General features: G+C 53.1%; 1 protein-coding gene across 1 annotated transcript; it reads right to left on the bottom strand.

The window, feature by feature from the left end:
• Window positions 1–1042: 1042 nt before the first annotated feature.
• Window positions 1043–19163, bottom strand: SS18L1 (SS18L1, nBAF chromatin remodeling complex subunit). Its single transcript, XM_008057436.2, has 10 exons — window positions 19070–19163; window positions 18257–18341; window positions 16889–17033; window positions 16158–16355; window positions 14797–14961; window positions 14294–14395; window positions 12956–13048; window positions 7272–7391; window positions 5795–5922; window positions 1043–2101 (listed from the first exon to the last, which is right to left on the bottom strand). The coding sequence occupies exons 1-10, from the start codon at window positions 19144–19146 to the stop codon at window positions 2075–2077; spliced, it is 1140 nt and encodes a 379-aa protein (XP_008055627.1). The 5' UTR covers window positions 19147–19163; the 3' UTR covers window positions 1043–2074.
• Window positions 19164–19619: the final 456 nt, after the last annotated feature.

Below are 19619 nucleotides of genomic sequence, written 5' to 3'. Positions count from 1 at the left end.
TCCGAACTCATTTCAGTAATCTAATGTGGATATACACATGTATTTTTAAGCCCTTTCCACTGTTGAGGGTTTTTAAACCCTTATGCCTATAAATAAATGCTTCTATCCCCATTTCTGTGTGGTATCTGTCTTACAAAGGGGAGAGTGTCCTAGAATAGGATTGGTACTCGACACAAACAGGTCCTTCCATCCAAGCCTCAGTTCTTCATCTGTACAATGGAAGCAGTAACTGCCTCCACACTTCCCCCATCTGTACAATGGAAACAGTAACTGCCTCCATACTTCCCCAGTTGGGCTGTCAGGATTAGTTCAAACAAAAACTATAAAATGCCTTGTTCTAAAGCACCCAAGTCTGAATAAAGAATTACTTTTGGTTCTTAAAACATAACATTTATCAATTAAAGAAAAACATCATCAGTAGATCTAATGTATCCCTAATGTATCAAGCACTGGATAGTTTTTGTATTTTCTTGGTAGTTTTTGGAAATATGTCAGCATATATCCAAAGATTTACTTTTTTAAAAAAAGGATTCATGTCATATGAACACTATTATCCAGGTAAAGGTTAGCCAAATATTCATGTTACTTATTAGTGGAAGTGACAGATTTTCTCCTTTAACCATAACTTTCCAAGTGAGTTATCTTTAATGTCTGCATAGGATGTAAATGGATTGAATTATCTAGGAATGTAAAAATTACTCAAATTTGTCTATAAAAAAAACCTTTGCTTTTCATTAGAAAGAACACAGTAAAGTTACTTGGGTTCCTTATAAAAATAAGATGTGACAGCTGGGCTCAGTGGCTCAGCCTGTAATCTCAACACTTTGGGAGGCTGAGGTGAGTGGACTGCCTGAGCCCGTGGGTTGGAGAGCAGCCCTGGCATCTTGGTGAGACTTCGTCTCTACAATAAAAATTTTAAAAAGTTAGCTGGGTGTGGTAGCATGCAACTGTAGTTCCAGCTACCTGAAAGGCTGAGGCGGAAGGATTGCCGGGGGGTGGCTGTGAGCATGCCACTACACTCCAGCCTGGACGACAGTGAGACCCTGACTCAGAAAAAAAAAGATGTGAATTTCAACTATACATAAAAGAAAAGGAACGCTTGCTTGGGGATCTGAACCAGTAGGTCCTGGAAGAAATAATATAAAATAAACAACTTGCCAACTGTTTGGAAGAATTGGTGTCAATATTTTGAATTATCCATAAGTTTATAATTGGGCACACTGCACCACATTCAAATCCCAGAATGACTGTCAGATAAACAAGGGTCAAAGCCAGAGTGCTCTCTGATGATGCAATTCCCAGAGAGCTGCCCTCTTTCCCTCAGCAGTACCATTCTCCTTGGGCTAGGCTTGTCGGACACTGCCCCATGGAGTCATGCTTATTTGGAATATCGTCACTGATCCCTCTTTACTATTTAACACAAAAACATACACCTTTCTGGATAAAGGCAGGAAGCAAGAGACACAGGTAATGAGCAAGCTTGGAAACCGTCTGTGGTCTCCCCAAGGGAGTGTGTTTACCCTTTTCACCGTGGAACAGAAGCTGACCTGGAACACAGAAGATTCCCTCCCAGCCACCCTGTCGAGGCGCCAGAGGAGGCCGCCATTGGGGCTGCACGTGCATCAACAGCCAGTTAAAGAAAAGTTCACAACCCATATTACGACAATTGCATGAGGAGAGACCAGACCTGAGGTCTGTTGATACGAACACGTGGACTGTGGTGTCTTTCAGGTGTGTCCTGTTACTGGGCACAGAATACTCCGATGACAAAGTGACCCCCAAAGCTAGCTAGAGACATCAAGAAGGAGTGGGGGACAAAAAAGGACAAGCTCGCCATTGTATTGAAATACAATACTATACACAGCACCAAATGTGTCACACCATCCAAGCACTGTCTCGCACCAGCGGTGCACGCTCGGCGTCATATCCAGCATGAAATGAGCACGCTTCACATGCAGACGTGGCACTGGGTGAAGGGGTAACCAATACGTCACAGTCAGCAGAACTGCCGTGGGCCCATCGATCCCCTGGATGGACACGCTACCACAAGGGCTCCAGTGAGAGTGCATGTCCCTTACTGCTGGTAATTTCCGTACTGGCCCTAAAAGAAATCAAGACACAGATTACACCCTACAGCCAAGAGTGAAAGGGAAGCCAGACTCCCACGCCCAGCTGACACCCAGGACAGAATGGAGGGACGTCTAGGGCAAGCAAGCCAATGGCCCTCTGCCCACACCTATGAGGACAGTGCCACTGGCCTCCTTGAAGCCACACAGTCAAGCCTGTGACTAACAACTAAGATCAGAGAGGGCAGCAGTTAGTTCATTCAGTCATACAATAGGAAACCCCCCCAAAAACACACAATTATCTTTTGGAGGGCAGGCCCCTTGTAGTACAAGCTTCCTTCACTAGGTAAGTGTTCTAGAAACCCATTGGCATCTGTGTACCAGCTAGCATTATTGTGAGAGGCTGCGCTGAGCTTCAGTGAATTTTTTTGGAGATTCTTTCAACACGTTTGCCTATTTCACGATGGGTGATTTATGAGTGCACCTGCCCACACCATGCTGAGTGTTCAGCAGTTTTTGACCAAAACAGCATGACCCCCATGTCCTACCTACCTTCCCTATTCACCTATCTCAATGAGCAACTTTCCCCCCGCCCCATGAAAAAAGTCTTCAAAGGGAAATGTTTTGCGGATGTGGAAGAAATGAAACAAAAAATGGCAGAAGCATTAAAAAGCATCAAAAAGCATCAAATTTGAGTTCAAAAACTGTTTTGAGCAGAGGAAAAAGTGTCTCAATAGATGTATTCTATCGAACAGAGGGTACTTTGAAGGTGACTGACGTTTAAACATGTAAGAATAAACACACAAGCATTATAAATAAACTAAGAGTTTTCTGAGTCCCCCTCGTACACTGGGCTCACTACAGGCCAGGTCAGGTGTGTACATCAGATTCTCATGCTGACCCTACCATGAAGGTGGAACCTCTGTCCCAACTCTCCCCCGCCATGGGAGAAAATGCAGCTCCCTGCCCCACTGAGCCCACTGACGTATGAAAATGAATGTGGAGGTGACCAGGGAAATGGGCTCGAGCAGTAAAAAACCTGAAGAGAGATCTAAAGAGCCTGTGTCCAACCAGTAAGGCCGCAGGACAGGAGGGTTCCTTGGGTAGTTTATGATGAAAAGCCACTCTTCCCCGATTGGTCACTAATTGGAGTTCCTGGGCACCTACAGCTGGGGAGCGGGGAGCCCTCAGGGTCTGCCCAGGAACTCCATCCACTCATTGTTCCCGGAGTCACTCAGGATGTGACATTCTCACTCAGAGGTGGCTATTAAAAGTCTAGCTTGCAGGAATCAATTCCAGTAAGTCTTTCTGTCCTGACACAAGTGAATAAGAGAAAACTGCAAGTCCAGGGCTGATCTACCAGGGCCACAGTCATCCCTGAGTCTCTCAAAATAGCCGGGCGGCCTGACACCTCAGTGCATGTTTAAGTCTAACCCTATGGTTCTCAATGGGGACAATTTTGCCCCCGGGGGACATCTGGCAATGTCTGGAGACACTTTTGGTTGTCAGACTGAGGGGAAGGTGGGGATACTGGATTCATGTGAAAGGCTGGGGAGGCTGCACACACCCCACGCATGTGTGACAGCCCCACAGCAGGACTAGCCAGCCCAAACGCCAGCAGTGCCGTCAGACACCACAGTCATAGCTAAATTTGGATGCTATGAAGACTAGATCACGTTACTGTTGTGGTGTCAGATGGACACCTTCCTCCTAAAATGTGAAATTCTCTGTCTTCTCTGTTGCTTTGTGCCTTTTTTTTTTTGAGTTGGGGGGTCTCACTCTGCCACCCAGGTTGGAGAGTAGTGGCATGATCATAGCTCACTGCAGCCTTGACCTCCTGGGCTCAGGAGACCCTTCCGCCTCTGCTTCCTGAATAGCTGGGACTACAGGTAGGCACCATCACACTAAGCGAATTTTTTTTTTTTTTGAGTTGAATCTCACTCTGTCATCCAGGCTGGAACACGGTGGCACGCTCAAGCCATTCCAGCATCAACCTGCTGGGCTCAGGCAACCCTTCCACCTCAGCCTTCCAAGTAGCCGGAACTACAGGCACATGTTACCACACACAGCTAATTTTTGATTGTAGAGATGAGGTCTCGACAAGTTGCCCGGCCTGGTCTCAAACTCACGGACTCAGGCAATCCACTTGGCCCAGCCTCCCAAAGTGCTAGGATTACAGGCTGAGTCACTGAGCCCGGCCACACGCAGCTAATTTTTAAAGAATTTTTGTAGAGATGGGGTCTCACTATGTTGCCTAGGATGGTCTCAAACTCCTGGGCTCAAGGAGTCCTCCCACCTGGGCCTCTCAAAGTGTTCGGACCACAGGCATAGAGCTACCGCACCTGGTCCAAGAATCATTCAAATGACTTGAATTTAACATGCAGTCACAGACTGCCGCCCTTTTGAGCTCCAGGCTGAGGCTTGTGTGCATGCCTGGAAGGCTAACCTGGAGCCTAACGGTGCCGGCATGCACCGGGAAAGGCCCCCTCCATTGCTGTGGTGCCCCTGGCAGCCTGTGCTCACAGAGGTTTCTGAACACCTGCTTAGATGCTGATCTGGGCCTACTCCACACTGTGCTGCAGCTCAGCCTACTCTGTACACTTGGCCCACCTCTTCAGGGAGCAGGACAAGAGGCATTCAGAAAGTAACACTGGCATCTTACCTACCAATTACCTGAGGAAAACCCATCCATTTCATCAGTGGTATAGACTGTCACTAACACCTCCTGCCTAGTATAGAGTCACTGGCAATGGTCAGCACCTATTAATGACACTTCAAAGGAGGCTCCAACCAATGTCCACGACTACTCTCCTCCTCACGGCACCACCCTCCTAGGTGCCCTGTGCTCCAGCCTCCCAGCCTCCTTCATGCAGCTCTCAGCATGACAAACCTCCCCTGCCCAAGGACTCTGCCATGCCATCCTCCATGCCCAGCTCGTTCTCCTGAGGCCCTCGGTCCTTGCAGTGCTTCAGGCAGACCCCGTCCTCTCCCAGGGCCCTGTGTCACTCAAGAGCACATGGCCACTCCTTTGGGCCCATCCACCTGCTGCCAGCCTCGTCACCCTGCCAGGCTTCTGTGATTGGCTCTGCTCCCGCCATGCTGGCCTCCCGGCTGTCCCAATAGCCCTCATGCCTCTGTCTCCCAGGAAGCTCCTACCTTGGCTCCTTCTGGGCCCTGCTCACTGTCGCCTGGGCAGACAGGCTTCCCCTTGTAACAGACATGTTACAAGACAGCCCCTTCCCCTGGTATCTTCTAGAACTGTTCGCACCTGACACCGTCTGCCTGTCGCCCACCCCCCCTAGGAAGGCAAGATCCACAATGGCTCCTCTGCTCTGCATTCTGTGCCCAGAGTAGTGTCAGGCTCTGCTGGACAAGCAATGACGTCTGGAGCGAGACATGAGCTCTAGAAGTGTGTGGGCCTCGACACCGCCACATCTCAAGTGTCCAGCAGACCTGCAGCGGACCGGGCCAATCAATGTTTGCAGCATGAGTGAGTGAGTGAGAGATTGCACATACACGCCTATCAGCAAGTTCAGGATACAGCCAGCTGAGGTGAGCGGACATAGGACCTTCCAGGCTCAGAGAATGAACAACCCGAAGGGGCTTGGAAGCCAATTCGTACCATCTCATGACTCCTCAGGAACATAAGAGAAAAGTTCACTATGTCTTGACAGACATGGCTGTGGGGGAGCAGAGGGAGTGTGCCAGGAAACCCCCAGAAAGCTTGCCTGCTCGTAGCCGTAAGGCCGCTGCTGCTGGGCGGATGGTCCTGTCTGCGACGCTCGGTAGCTCCCATACTGCTGGCCTTGTCCTTGCTGGTAGCTGGGGTACTGCGACGGGGCACCCTGGGCAGGCCCTGAGGAAACACAACAGGCCGTGAGACCAGCCTGCCGGCTCATGGTCCTGGGAAGACCTCCAAAACACCCGCCCCTGTTCGTCCTTGACATCAAATCGCACACCCTCCAGTCCTGGAGCCCCAGGACCATGTCCCCACCCTGCCTGCGGGTCTCCCTTCAGCACCTATGCTGCCGCTGCCCAGAGGCTAGAAAGCCATGGGTCAGAACCAGTGCCAGCTACAGAGGTGGCTTTATACTCCTGAATTATTTAGCACCAGAGCCAGAGGCAGCTTTGGAAGAACAAATAAAGGCCAAGGAACTGTCAAATGCTGTTTAATTGGCTGTGGCTGTAGAGGTTGAACTTTAGACTATAAAAGACTAAATGCCAACTTTAACCTAACTCCCTTCCTTCACTCCTCCTTCCCTCCCCAAAATGACAGAATCACACGTGAGCTTTGTGAGGAGGCCTGCATGTGGTGTCCACCCTGAGAGTTGAGGTTTTGCTCCAGCTGGCCTGGGGTGGCCCCAGACCTTATCTTTCAAAAGCTTTTTGGGAAATTCTGAGGTGAGCAAAGGCTGAGACACACAGACCTTGACTCGTTTCCTCAACAGGGCCAATGCTGGATGGGAGGGCAAGGCACTGGGTGAGTGGGTTCCGGAAGGGTATAACCCCCACCCTGGTCAGGAGACCTCATGGCAACGAATGGATGTTTCTATTTCAGTTAAAGTTAGGGTTTCAGGTCTACATGTGTAGCTGTTTTCTGAGTACTCCCTTAACTCTTTGGATAAACCAATGACCTCCTCCTTCAGACTGTATCAGGCAGGAGGGCTTTTACTGAATTTTTTCTGTTTTTGGGTGGGGGGGGTCTCACTCTGTCACCCCAGCTAAAGGCAGTGGCATAATCACAGCTCACTGCAGTCTTGAACTCTTGGGCTCAAACAGTCTTCCTACCTCAGCCTCTCAAGTAGCTGGGACCACAGGCACATGCAACCTGGTTACTTTTTTTTCATTTTTTTTGTAGAGACAAGGTCTCTTTATGCTGCCCAGGCTGGTCTTGAACTCCTGGGCTCAAGCACTTCTCATGCCTCAGCCTCCCAAAGCGCTGGGATTACGGACATGAGTCATGGTGCCTGGCCACTACTGTGTATTTTAAATGTTAACAGTTTTTATAGTTGTCACAGGACTAAAAAACAGGAAATCTGGATGTGGGGACACAGAAATTCTGTGTACTATCTTGCAGTTTTTCTGGACATCTGAAACTACTCTACAAGAAGCCTCTGAAGTGTCCACAGCATGCCAGGTGGCCATGGGCAAGCCCTGCTGGGCCAGCGGGCAAGCAGGCGCGGCTCCGAGAGGTGCTTATCTTACCGTAGCCCTGCTGCTGCCCGGGGTAGCTCTGCTGGTTAGGGTACTGCTGCTGTGAGTAGGCCTGCTGCTGGGCCGTGCCCTGCTGGTACCCGGCCTGCTGCTGGCTGTACTGGGAGCTCCCTGCAGAGAGGAGGAGACGTGGAGCTCACCTCCCAGTCGTGAAGGCAGCTCAGCTTACCCGCCGCCGCCACTCACCCCGGAGCCCGAGACCAGACCTACTGCTTCAATATGCTTGCTTCTTCATGATGATTCCATCGCTGTACTACATTTTCTCTTATTATTTTATAAAAATATAAACTGAAAGTCAAAAAAATGAAAGGGTGAATACTACAATTAAGTTAGAGATGAACACCGGGACTGCGGGTCCCTAAGAAGATGCTGTAGTCCCAAGCCCCAGTCCATGTGAAGGGGACATGGGTGACTCAGACATAGGGTCTTTGCAAATAGAACCATTAGGATAAGGTCCTACTGGCTTGGGGTGGGCCCCATTTCAAGGACTGGCGTCCTCAGAAGAAGAGGAAAACATGAACAGACACCCAGGCAGAGGCCATGTGACGGAGGCAGAGACTGGAGTGACTCAGTCACAAGCCAAGGTACCCAAGGACTGCTGTGGCCCTGAGGCTGAAGCAGAGTCTCCTTCAGAGTCCCCAGGAGGGGGCCAGCCCTGACAGCACTGTGATCTCAGACTCCTGGCCCCGACTATGAGAGAATAAGTCTCACTGTGGTTTATCTACCATGCCACCCAGTCTGTGGCACCCTGTGGTGACAGCCCCAGGAGACCAGTCTCACAAGTGAACATGCCAGAAGCGAGGCCCAGAAGTCAGTGCATTCGAGTAGCTGGCCAACCTGGAAGGCTGTAAAGGACATAATGAGGCGACAAGCACGCCCGGCGTGAAAGCATGTCCTGAACAGGCCTGGCGTGATGAGAGGAAACAGAGTCCTAAATCCGTAGACTAGGATTCGCAGAGATGGACAGGGGCACAAGATGTTTGTTTTTCCGGGACATCAAATATTACACAGATTTTCTTATCAAAATGCGTCCCAGAAATAAGAACATGGAGACACCACAACAGGAGGCCAAATTATGACAACCACTATTCAGAGTCCATTTTTCTTTTGAGACAAGGTCTCACTATGTTGCCCAGGCTGGAATGCTGTGGCTCAATTATAGTTCACTGCAGACTCAAACTCCCAGGCTCAAGGGATTCTCTTGCCTCAGCCTCTTAAGTAGCTGGGACTAAGGCATGTGCCAACACACTCAACTAATTTTTAAACTTTTGTGGAGACGAGGTCCCGCTATGTTGCCCAGGCTGGTCTTGAACTTGTGGCCTCAAGTTATTCTCCCACCTCAACCTCCCAAAGTGCTGGGATCACAGGTGTGCCACCACATCCAGCCTGATGAACTCTGGTTCATCTCCTTTACTTTTCTGGCTGTAAATAACTTTCCTTTTCCAGGAGCTGTAACATTAAGTATCTGAACACTGGATCCCAGTAATACATTTTTTGTTTTAAATAATAGCTTTGTTAAGATACTTCACACTAGAAGGGCTTAGATACCTACTAGGGAAATATAATTTGTAGTTAAATAGTTACTAAAAGGAAAATGTACTCTGACCCAAGGTTGACTTCCTCCCTGAGATGACGATGATTAGAAATCTACTTGAGTCTTTCCGACTGCTCCCCATCTAAGAAAGCACCCTGTGTCCTTCCCACCTCTCCTTCCCCCATATCACCACCACCACTCTGGCCATAGAATGGCCACAGGGTATCCTGGCAGGAGGAAACTCAAGTTCGCTGCTCTCGATCCGCCTTTGCAAAGTCACCTGGAGCAGGGGCTTCTCAGGGGCCCACGTTGTGTCGGTGTGCACATCCTCACGTTTCAACGGCCCCACTTTACGTAACAGCAGAGGAACCAGTTAGCCAAGGGGCGGCTTTGCCCAGGCACACAGCATGGTACGTGATTGTGGGGAGGATGGTGCAGAAAACAAGTTCCTGTGTGGGGACCAGACCTTGGCTCTCAGACCTGGAAATCCCCAGCAACCCAGTATGAGGAGCAACAAGCAGGGACAGGGCATGGCATTTATTGAACCGTACAGGTTCCAGAGTGTTTTGTGAAGCCAGTGGAGCTGGAGAGAGCCCAGACCAGCTCCTCCTAGAACAGCTCAGAACAGCAAGGGGCTGTAGGGCTCTTTCCCTCTGTTAGCGCATAAGCCACTATTCCTTTTCCATTCTTTCCCCTTCTTAGTATCTAAGCACCTTGCCAAGTCCTGTGGTGTGGCCTCAACAAGGTCAAGGGCCGTGGTGTTGATGTCAGAAAGAGGCCAGCTGTCACAAATGCGCTCTGCAAACCCGGCCACGGGAACAGATGAGCCATCAACTCCAACGTGTCACACAATGCCACAGTGTCCATGCAAGGACTCAGCAACTAGGGAGGATGTGCCCCACCAGCCCAGGTCACACTACCCTGAATGTCCACTCCTGAGACGCATTGGTCACCACGTGGTAAAATCCTGAGAAACACACATAGGCCACACATGGTGACACCCAGGACTCTAGGAGGTGTGGCCAACGTGGACAGCCCTGAGGCCAGGCCCTTTTGTCTCCATGACAGCCAATAAAGTTGAATGACAACTTGACTTCCCAGTCCACAGAAGTGACTCAGAAGCATGAGAACAAGCAGACCCACTCCCAAGGGACCCAGAGGAGGGGCCTCTTGCACCCTGCCCAGGCTGCCCAACTGCACCCCCTTCCCTGTAACCATTTATTGCTTTCTTGGGTGTCTTTTCTGGGTCTGCTTAGGGTGCAAGTGTGTACATGGGCACACAGTCTCATCTTTGTTGTACATACCAGGTGCATCTCAGACTTACTCCCTCTACACTTGGTTTTCAGCAGCTAGTGAGGAGACCTGATGGCCATGGCACCCACCAGTCACATCATGATGGCTCGGGCTTTTTCTAGTTTGTGTTGTCCCAAGGCTCCCTGAGGTGCTGACACAGCAGGACCTGCACACTTTCTTCTGGCTTAATCCACCGAGCCCCAGGCAGAACCCTGGCTGCATCCTGATGCCCCTGTCCTGCACAGGTGGCTCCGTGGCCCTGCTGTCCCCCCATCACTAGCACTCTATGCCTCAGCACACTCTTTTGATGGGACTGCACAGGCTTCTGCAGACGCCGCTTCTGCAGATGCCGCCCCAGGATCCACTGGGGTTGATGCCACATTGGAAAGTTCTTTATGATGGCTTCAACCTACCCCTCAGAAGCTACGCCACATTCTCTTCATGGCACCAGAGGCCACGACTGTTTGAAGGTGGCTACGATGCATCCCCCCAGTCTCCTCAGAGCAAACACCCCAGCCTCTCACCCTTACAAGGCCCATGGGGTGATGGCCTGTGACTCATATGCATGGGTCTAATGAACACAGAGAGGGAACAGAACACTGATAAATCAAGGAGGAAACCATGCCGTCTGCCTCACTTGTCTTAAGGGGTTACAACATCTTTTAGCAAACTTCTGGTCAGGTTTGGAAGCGAGAACATGTAACCTGAAACACGGGAACAAAAGGAAAGTATTTCAAACTGCAAAAGGCTGAGTGGTATGTACTACACTTGTCCTGGGGCCATCACTTCTGGACAGAGCAGCTGCCTGGAGCAGACACACTCGGGAGGCCTCACCACGGACAAGGCCAGCCCTATGCTCCAGGCGGTGGTGGGGAGGGGCCACAGGTCTCAGAGGCCCAGGGCTGGTGGAAAGGTGGTTATGTCCCGTGACAGGAGATGACCTCACACATAGGCCCGTGGCTACTTAATTTCTGTAAGCTTCTGTTACTTATGCACATACTTTCAGTTTTCTCCCAGCTTCATTAGGGTGTAACTGACAAACATTGTGTGCATTTACAGTGTAGTGTGCTTTGACCCATGGCTAATTTCTTCATAGCCAGCTGAGACCTGGAAGCGCCACAGCAAAAATTCTGTACATCCCAATCTCCAGAAAATAGCCCAACGAGCAGATCCACAACGTGAGAGCCTGTCTGCCTTGTGTACTTTCTGTTACCTCTTGATAAAATGGGCCCTAGTGGGAAAGCCCTGGTCACTGACACCCTTGGACAGTGTCCTGACTCACAGCCCTTCTCCCAGGGACTATGGTCCTCCTCTTCTTTTTTTTTTTGAGTTGGAGTCTCACTCTGTCGCCAAGGCTAGAATGCAGTGGCACACTCCCGGCCACCGCTTTCGACCTGCTGAAATCCGGCAATCCTTCCGCCTCAGCCTTCCAAGTAGCTGGAATTACAGGCATGCGCTACCATACCCAGCTGATTTATTTATTTATTTATTGTAGAGAGATGAGGTCTTGTTGCCCAGGTGGGTCTCGAACCTGCGGGCTCAGGCAATCCACTCACCTCAGCCTCCTAAAGGCGCAGGATTACAGGCTGAGCCACCGAGCCCGGCTGGTCCTCTTCTAATGAGGTCATGAAGTCCTGTGGGTTGCTCAACTCTCTGGGGGCCATCTTTACCCCACAGGGGCTGAAACCACCTAACACCTGCCCAAGAACCGACTGTGCATATCTCTTCCCAACTCCATGTTCCGGGATGTTCCCTGAGGCTTCAAGTCAGCCAGGGTGGGTGTATTGACACCCTGGCAATGGGCAAGTGCTATCAAGCAGGGCTTCATGCTGGGTTTTAAGTGGCAATCCCCCGCTCAGCACTGCCTGGACCATACCACACAGGGCTGCAAGCCCCCGGCCACGAGTTGCGCTTCACTTGGCCGGCAAGTATTTGAAGAAACATCAGGCCACACTCAACACAGCCACAGATTCCACACGCACTATTTGCCTGGCTTAGCCCCTGCCAATGACCAAGGCTGGAACTATGAATGCCCTTGGCCTAGGAGGCTCTGAGAGTAGCTCATAGGCCCCCGCTGGGCGAATGGGCAGATGGCCAAGTATGCCCCTGCCCCAGCATGCTGGCTAAATTCTCTCCTGTTTCAAGAACGCAGCCGGCATCTCCAGAGTCCAGAAGAAAACCTGGTTTCATGATACTCCATCAGCGGCCTCCATATCTGTTCCCTGCCAGATCGTGATGAAGTGAAACTTACTGCAGGGGGTACCACTTGCTCCTACAGCATCCTAACTGCCCCAGCATTTACCACAGCCCCGTGACCTGTGCTCCACACTCCACTCACAGTGGTCGTCTACGTGGCCCCGTGCCCTGTGGTCCTTACCCCGCCCCCATAGTAGTAGTCTACATGGCTCTGTGTTCCTTATTCCCCCCATAGTAGTGGTCTATGTGGCCCCATGCTCCTTATCTACCTAGCAGTAGTTGTCTACATGGTCCTGCGCTCCTCACTCCCTCATAGTAGTCATCTAGGCAGTCCTGCTCCCCTTACCCCCCTCAGAGTAGCATAAATGCTGCCTCACGGTCTATAACTCACATTCCTTGCCCCCCTCACAGTGGTCGTCCACATGGCCCATGCCCCGTGCTCCTTACCCCCCTCATAGTAGCATCTATGTAGCCCTGTGCTCCTTATTCTCCTCTTAGTAGCATCTACATGGCCCTGTGCTCCTTACTCCCCTCAGATTCCACACGCATGATCTGCCTGGCTTAGCCCCTGCCAACGACCAAGGCTGGAACCATGAATGCCCTTGGCCTAGGAGGCTCTGAGAGTAGCTCACAGCAGCCCCGTGCTCCTTACCCCCCTCGTAGTAGTGCTGTGTGGATTCCTCAAATGCCCGGTCGTAGCTCTGCTCCGTGTAGGACGACTGCTGGTAGGCATAATCGCTATGGCCTGTGGGAAACCAGAAGGGAGACAGTCCATGGAGGCCTTGGACATAGAGCCCTGTGGGACACCTGGGCACCAGGATGCAGCCACGCTGCCAGGCCGGGGACACACTCTCAGTCCGGCACGGACACTTCCCCACAGTGTCACACCTGGGACCTCTCTGAGCCCTGGCCTCCTCATTAGCACACAGGCCCCAAGTCCCACTTCTGGGGGACCAGTGAAGTGTATGAAGGGCACTGTATGAAGGGATCAGGCATGTCGGGCACCCACTGCCCTCCTCGCCCGTCCCCCAGCTCCTGGGACCCACCATGAGGCCTGTGCCGTGACCATCACAAGGCAGGGGACACCGGCTTGTCCTGTGGCAGATCTGTCACCTTCCCACCTCACCTCCTGACTTGGCCATGCTCCCTGCCTTGAGCCATAGCTGAGGCTGCCTTCCCGCCAGACTTCTTCCTGGAGTCTATTTTCATCTCTTGAAATCAGTCCATGCTTTGTTACTTTTTTTAAAAATAGAGATGGGGTCTCACTCTGTTGCCTAGGTTGGGAGTGCAGTGCTGTGACCACAGTTCATGGTAGCCTTGAACTCTTTGGTTCAAGCAACCCTCCCACCTCAGCCTTCTGGTTAGCTGGGACAACAGGCACATGCCACCCACCAGGGCAAGTTTTATTTTTTTGTAGAGACAAGGTCTTACTATATTGCCCAGGCTAGACTTGAACTCCTGGCCTCAAGCAATCTTCCAACCTCAGCCTCCCAGAGTGCTAGCATTACAGGTGTGAGCCTCCATGCCTGGCCCTCTACCGCCTTAAATGCCACCTCCACAAGTCTGGAACTGTTAAAAGATGATTGAAAGGTGACAAAAGGAACATCATCTGCAGAGACCACAAGCGGCAGCTTGAGGCACTGCAGGTGAGGCCATCACCTTCCAGCGCTGGCTGCGGAGCAGGGTCTGTCTGATAAACATTGACCTGTCTGTGGCTGGGGCTGCACGCCCCACCTAAAAACTCTTGCTGCCTTTCAGGAAAGGGAGGTGAGGATCCATGGAGCCAATGGTGGCAGCATGTGCCGGAAGATTCTCTCTGCGGAGAACAGCGCCCGGCCAGACCAGCCCCCAGCCCCTCCTCAAACATGCCCACGCCAGGGCTTCTGGGTGCTTTGCTGGCAGAGCAGCAGGGCTATGGGTGTGAGAGCTGGGACCCAAGGATGCATGGAGGCGACGCCCTCTGTGGAGCGGCCAGGAGGGCGGCGCTCACCGTCGGGGTAGTACTGCTGGCTCATGGGCTCCGAGGCGCCCTGGCTGTGGCTGTACTGCTCGCCGTAGTACTCCTCCTGGCCCAGGTACTGCTGGGAAGAGCCTGCGGGGACACCAGGGCCGCTGCTGCGGTGTGCTCCCCCACAGGGGACCCCTGAACCAAGCCCCCGCCAAGCGGTCCGCCAACCAGATCGCTTCGTGGTGCCACCCAAGGGGACGGCACAGCCTCGGTCACCATCCTTCTCCTCCTCCAACTCCCAGGCCCGATACTCTGGACTTTGCATGGATGACAATGGCCACCCCTGCCCCAACCCCACAGCCCGAATCTGCTTCCCCATGGACGGCAGACCCCTCAGCAGGCCCCACCCCGGTTTAGGACCCCCGACACCCCTCACTCAATACAAATGAAGGCACAAAGCCTCATGCCCCCGCTCCCATCAACAGAGAGACACGCAAGGCCTGGGGCTTCACACCAACTGCATTAGGTGGCCCCGCGGGCGTTACCTTGCTGGGAGGGCCGGTAGGGTGCCATGGGCCGCTGCCCCATCATGCTGTTCCCCTGGCCGCCCTGGCCCATCATGGCCATGGACGACTGGCCCTGGTAGTGCTGGCTCCCGCCCTGCGCCGAGGTGTAGTGGGACGTGGCCGCCTGCTGGTGCATCATGGAGACTGCGTGACATGACAGAGATCCCACATCAGCCCGGAGGCTGCCAGGATGGGGTCCTCCCCTCCCCTCTGCCCTTCAAACCCCACTACTACCCCTTCAGCTGATCCTTACTGTCTTGTGGTACCCCACACGAATGTTACCCTCAACTCCAAGTCACACCTCCTGCTAAATGACCTGCGCTGACACTAGCATCCCGCCAGACCCAGCCACCTGTGCCCAGTGTTTTTAAATGTGCTGATATTCAGAAAACAAAGAGAAGAACTTCTGGTAGGAAGACCTGGGGCCCCCACAGCGAAGAGAAACTCCTCTCTGGGTATCCCCTTGGCTACAGCACCCACAACAACCCTGCTTCCACCTGGCTCGAGTCCTGTTCTTCCTTGTCCTCAGGTGATCTCAGGAGTCACACTGCCACTCTTGGACCACCTCCGCAACTCCAGCCCTTTAGGCTGGTGGTGGACTGCTCCCTGCCTGCTGGTCTATCCCTACACACCAGCTGCTTAGAACCCCCTCAAGGAGCCCCATCCAACAGAAATACAACATGAGCCACATGTGGTGAAGGATTTCTAGTAGCCACATTGAAAAAGTAAAAAGAAACAGCTGAAATCAATTTTAATCATACATTTTATTTGAGTCCATGTATCCAAAAATCAACTTTCAACACGCAGTTATCATCAAGAAACATCAAGGGTCCTTTGCATCCCTCTTGGTCATAAGCCTCTGAAACCTGGCATGTCTCTGACACTCACGGAACCTCTTGGTTGGGACCTGCTGCTTCCCAAGCACCCAGAGACACATAGGCCCCTGGTCAACACAGTGGAGGTAGCCCAGCTCCAGGGGCTCCTGCTGCCCCAGAGAAGGCCTGGTCCTTTGGCCTGGTGATCGAGGCTGTTCTCTACATAGGAAGGACTCACCGACCTCCACGGGCCCAGTGCTCTCCTTCCAGACCCAAGTGCCCTCTCCTGAAGCCTTCTCTGAGCTCCATGGGAAAAAGGCCAGTTCGCCTCAGCTAGGGGGATGGCTGTGCTCCATGGAAGCTTTTGGGAGAGACAGCCAGAACAGACTCACCCTCTCCTATCCTCCAGTGCCCAACAGGAGGGCAGTCTCTCGGGGACCACACACACACACCCGGCCATGTGTTTCCAAGGGTCTCGGAGACTGGCCCATGCTCCCTGGGGCTCAGCGGGGGCAGAGAAGGTACCTGGGTTGGATTGCATGTTGATGTTGGTCCGTGACACATAGTTGCCAATGGCGCCCTGCCCCTGCATGGGGACGCTCTGCGAGGCAGGTCCCGAGTGGCTATAGCCAGGTCCCGAGCCATGGCCGCTGCCTGACATGCTCATGGAGGTGGTAGGCAGTGTGCTCTGTGCTGTCTGCTGCATGGACACGTGGTTTGGCCCTGCCAGGAGAGTGGGGGAGAGATATCAGGTGCTGGGGTGCCAGGCTACACCCTCTGAAGGTGAGGACACCCTGAGATTGGGGAGGGAGGCTAACATGTCGTCAGTGACATTCCATCAGTTAATGAACTAGGAAATATACACACGTGCCACCAAAGAACAAGACAAGCTACACCGTGCTGCCATGTGACACTCACTGCCACCATCATGCATCCATCTCACCCGAAGATGGCAGCATTTCATTCTCAGAAAGCCCACCCAGAACCCTGCACTTTGCACTTAAAGTGGCTGGATGTGATGGGGTCAAAAAGGGTAGGGGGCCTGGAGTAAGCGCCATATCCCATCTGCATGTCAATCCCGTGTGCCTGCCTCCATGCCCAGGTGTCAGCCGCTAACCTGCAGCAGAACCTTGGGAGGAGAGGTTGCCAGAACCCAGCCTCTTGGGGCATGGGGTGCCCCACCAGAGTCGCTGGCCATACAAGGGCTACGTCAGTGACCTCATAGCCAGAAATGTCCCTCCCCCAGCCACACTCACCATTGCCGATCTGGCCCTGCATGAGTGAGGACGGTGGCAGGCCCGTGCTGATGGTGTCGCTCAGGCTGCCCTGCGCATGAAGGCCCTGGCTGGAGCCGCTCTGCGCCAGCGCGCCGGGGCCCAGGTTCATGTTCTGGGTGGGCGGCTGCGGGCAACAGGAAGGTTTCAGGAGGACGCCTCACTCAGAGCGCCCGCCGCAGCCAGTCCATGGACTGGACGGTGTGCAAGACGTGCCGCCACCTCTCATGGCCACCTGGGAACTAGCAACAGCTACCGTCACGTCAGATGATCGCGGGTTACAGGCCAAGACGGAGGTGCCGCGAGCGGTCTGTGTAAACATTCAGAACCAAGCGCCGGGCTCATCAACACACTGGGGTGTAGGAAGCTGGGACCCATCTCCTCGAGTAACTGGCTGCAGCCCCTTTGTACCTGGGGCCTTTGCACAGCACACCACACTGCTTTCTAGACTCCTTCCCCCCCAGGCCCACCTGGGATCACAGGATGCAGGAGGGAGAGCTTAAGCGGCCTCCCACACCTCACCTCCCAGATCTAGATCAAACTGCAGCTCCAGAGGTTTGCACACAGACACTGTCTACATCTGGCCAAGAAAATGAAGCTGCCAGGGGATTGTGAGGTATTACAAAGCAAGGAACCCCAATCTGACAAGTCAGTCAAGGGGGGCTTGAACATTTTTACCTACAAAACACATCTTGGCATTTGTAACGCCCCACTTTCCAGGGAACAAAGGACATCAAGAGGGTGCCATGCCTGGTAACGTGGCTGCCTGGAACCTGGTACTGGGCATGGTTGGCCCTTCTCAGGGCTGTGCCTTCCCACTCAGCAGGAAGGAGGCCGCAGCCTCAAGACCTTGCCTTTGCAGTACTAATTTAATTTGGGAAAAAAGTGCATTAAAAAAACATATAAAATATTTAAACTACCACGTGAAGCTAGGCTGGGCATTTTTTGCTGAAGTTTTGTGTTCAGTCACAGCAGCACGTAGTGTAACTACCATGCTCAGACGATCCACACGGCTACACGGAATACAGGAACCCCTCCCCCACTGCTCCCCAATCCAGCCCAAGCAGCAGCATCAGCCATTCCTAGGATGGATCTGCCACGATTGCCTCCCTTTGCTAAAGAGGCTGGAGCCACAGTTCTGGCCCTCCCACTCCAGACACGATCCCATCACCCTGCAAAATAGGAAAGGCCGTGGCACTGTCCCCCAGGCCTGCTGCTGACAGTGCTAGTGGGATTCTGGCTCCATCAGTGTCCGCCACCTGAGGTTCCACGCTAGCTCTGACTTCAGGCAGTGTCCAGCTCCTGGCCCAGGAAGCATGGGACCCCCCGCCCCATGTCTGTGGTACTCACGGCAGGGAGCAGGGACTGCATGTTCTGGTTGGAGTCAGCGATCGTGGCCAGGTAGACCAGGTTCCGGTGCAGGATCTGCTGGTACCTGTGGATGACGAGTGCATGTGTGAGGGGAGGACACAGCCTTGTGTCTGCAGTCTGATCCAAAGCAGAGGAAAGTGTCACTGTGACAGCCTAACATCCAGTCATACCCCATTCGAACTCCGGCCCTAGACAATACCCAGCGATGGGCCCAGCTGCTCAGGTTGAAAGAGAGACAGAAGGCAGGGCACCAAGGTGCAGGGGCAGCCTCCAACCTCTGTCCCACGAGAGACACCCTGAAGGGACCCTAAAGGGATGGTTAAGCAGAAGGTGGCACCAGGTCTGTCCAGGGAATGGAGATGTTGGGAGAGACCCGAGGAGGGAGGGACCTGGATGTGATAGGAGGCCAGGACAGAGCCCTCCTCCAGCAGAGTCAGCTAACTCCACAGTGACAGGAATGCCCGAGAAAGATCTGGAAGGAGATGGGCAGCACATTCCACCAGGAAACACCCTGGGTTCCAAGGCCCCGCACATTTCTTCCCTTCAGGCAGGTCTGACAGCCGGCTCACATGCCACTCCGCGTCAGGCCCTAAGGTCTCAGGAGGTCCCCCTGGGGAGCCTGGTGTCCTCTGGCGTGTTCTCTACTGGCCATGGTACTGGCCTAAGTGCCTGGCCGGAGTCTCTGTGATACCCCCGTTGTCCTGTCTCCCTCCAAACTGCTCCAGTCCTGGTGGCAACACCCCCCACCTCTCTTCTGGGAAGGGGCAAGGAGGGCAGGGGGCAGTGACTCACTGCGTGCACTCGGCTGTCTTGCCCTTGCTCTGGTACTCCAGGATGCACTGGATCAGGTGGTGGTTCTCATCCAGCATCTGTGGAGACAGGTGAGCAGGCGTGCTTGCACACAGCTGCCGGGCTTCCCACCTGGGACACACTGGGCCAGCCCTGAGGGCGACAGCTGTGGTCTAGTCTTCACACAGGCTATCTCCCCTGTGTGAAATGCTTAGGACCAGCGGAGTCTTGGACTTCAGACTTTTTCAGGTTGTTGAATGCACCACACGCACCATTCAATATCCCTGATCCAAAATGCTCCAACAAGTATGTGCTTTGAGCACCATGTAGTGCTCAAAAAGTCTCAGGTTGCAGAGCATTTGGGATTTCAGGATTTGGGATGCTCAATCTGTACATAAGACTATTACTGCTGTGCATGACCTCAGCCACCATGGACTCAGCATTACTACATCCCTGTGCTGAGCACCTCACTCCAAGCGCCAGGGTCCTCTCGGCCCCATCTGGCCCCACAGCTGCAGGACCCTGCAGCTTCCAGGGTCCTCAACCATGGTGT

The sequence above is a fragment of the Carlito syrichta genome, unplaced genomic scaffold (assembly GCF_000164805.1).
Source record: "Carlito syrichta isolate Samal-C Ts95f unplaced genomic scaffold, Tarsius_syrichta-2.0.1 Scaffold303013, whole genome shotgun sequence".
Taxonomy (NCBI): domain Eukaryota; kingdom Metazoa; phylum Chordata; class Mammalia; order Primates; family Tarsiidae; genus Carlito; species Carlito syrichta.
This window is presented reverse-complemented; position numbering and strand designations above follow the sequence as displayed.

What these genes read in the sequence shown, in the direction of transcription:
- SS18L1 (XM_008057436.2), bottom strand. Translation starts at nt 19,146, where the DNA reads ATGCTGGATGAGAACCACCACCTGATCCAGTGCATCCTGGAGTACCAG. An exon ending in AAGACAGCCGAGTGCACGCA is followed by an intron (nt 18,342 to 19,069) that starts GTGAGTCACTGC and finishes CGTCATCCACAG; the next exon opens with GTACCAGCAGATCCTGCACC. An exon ending in GCAGGGCCAGATCGGCAATG is followed by an intron (nt 16,356 to 16,888) that starts GTGAGTGTGGCT and finishes CTCTCCTGGCAG; the next exon opens with GGCCAAACCACGTGTCCATG.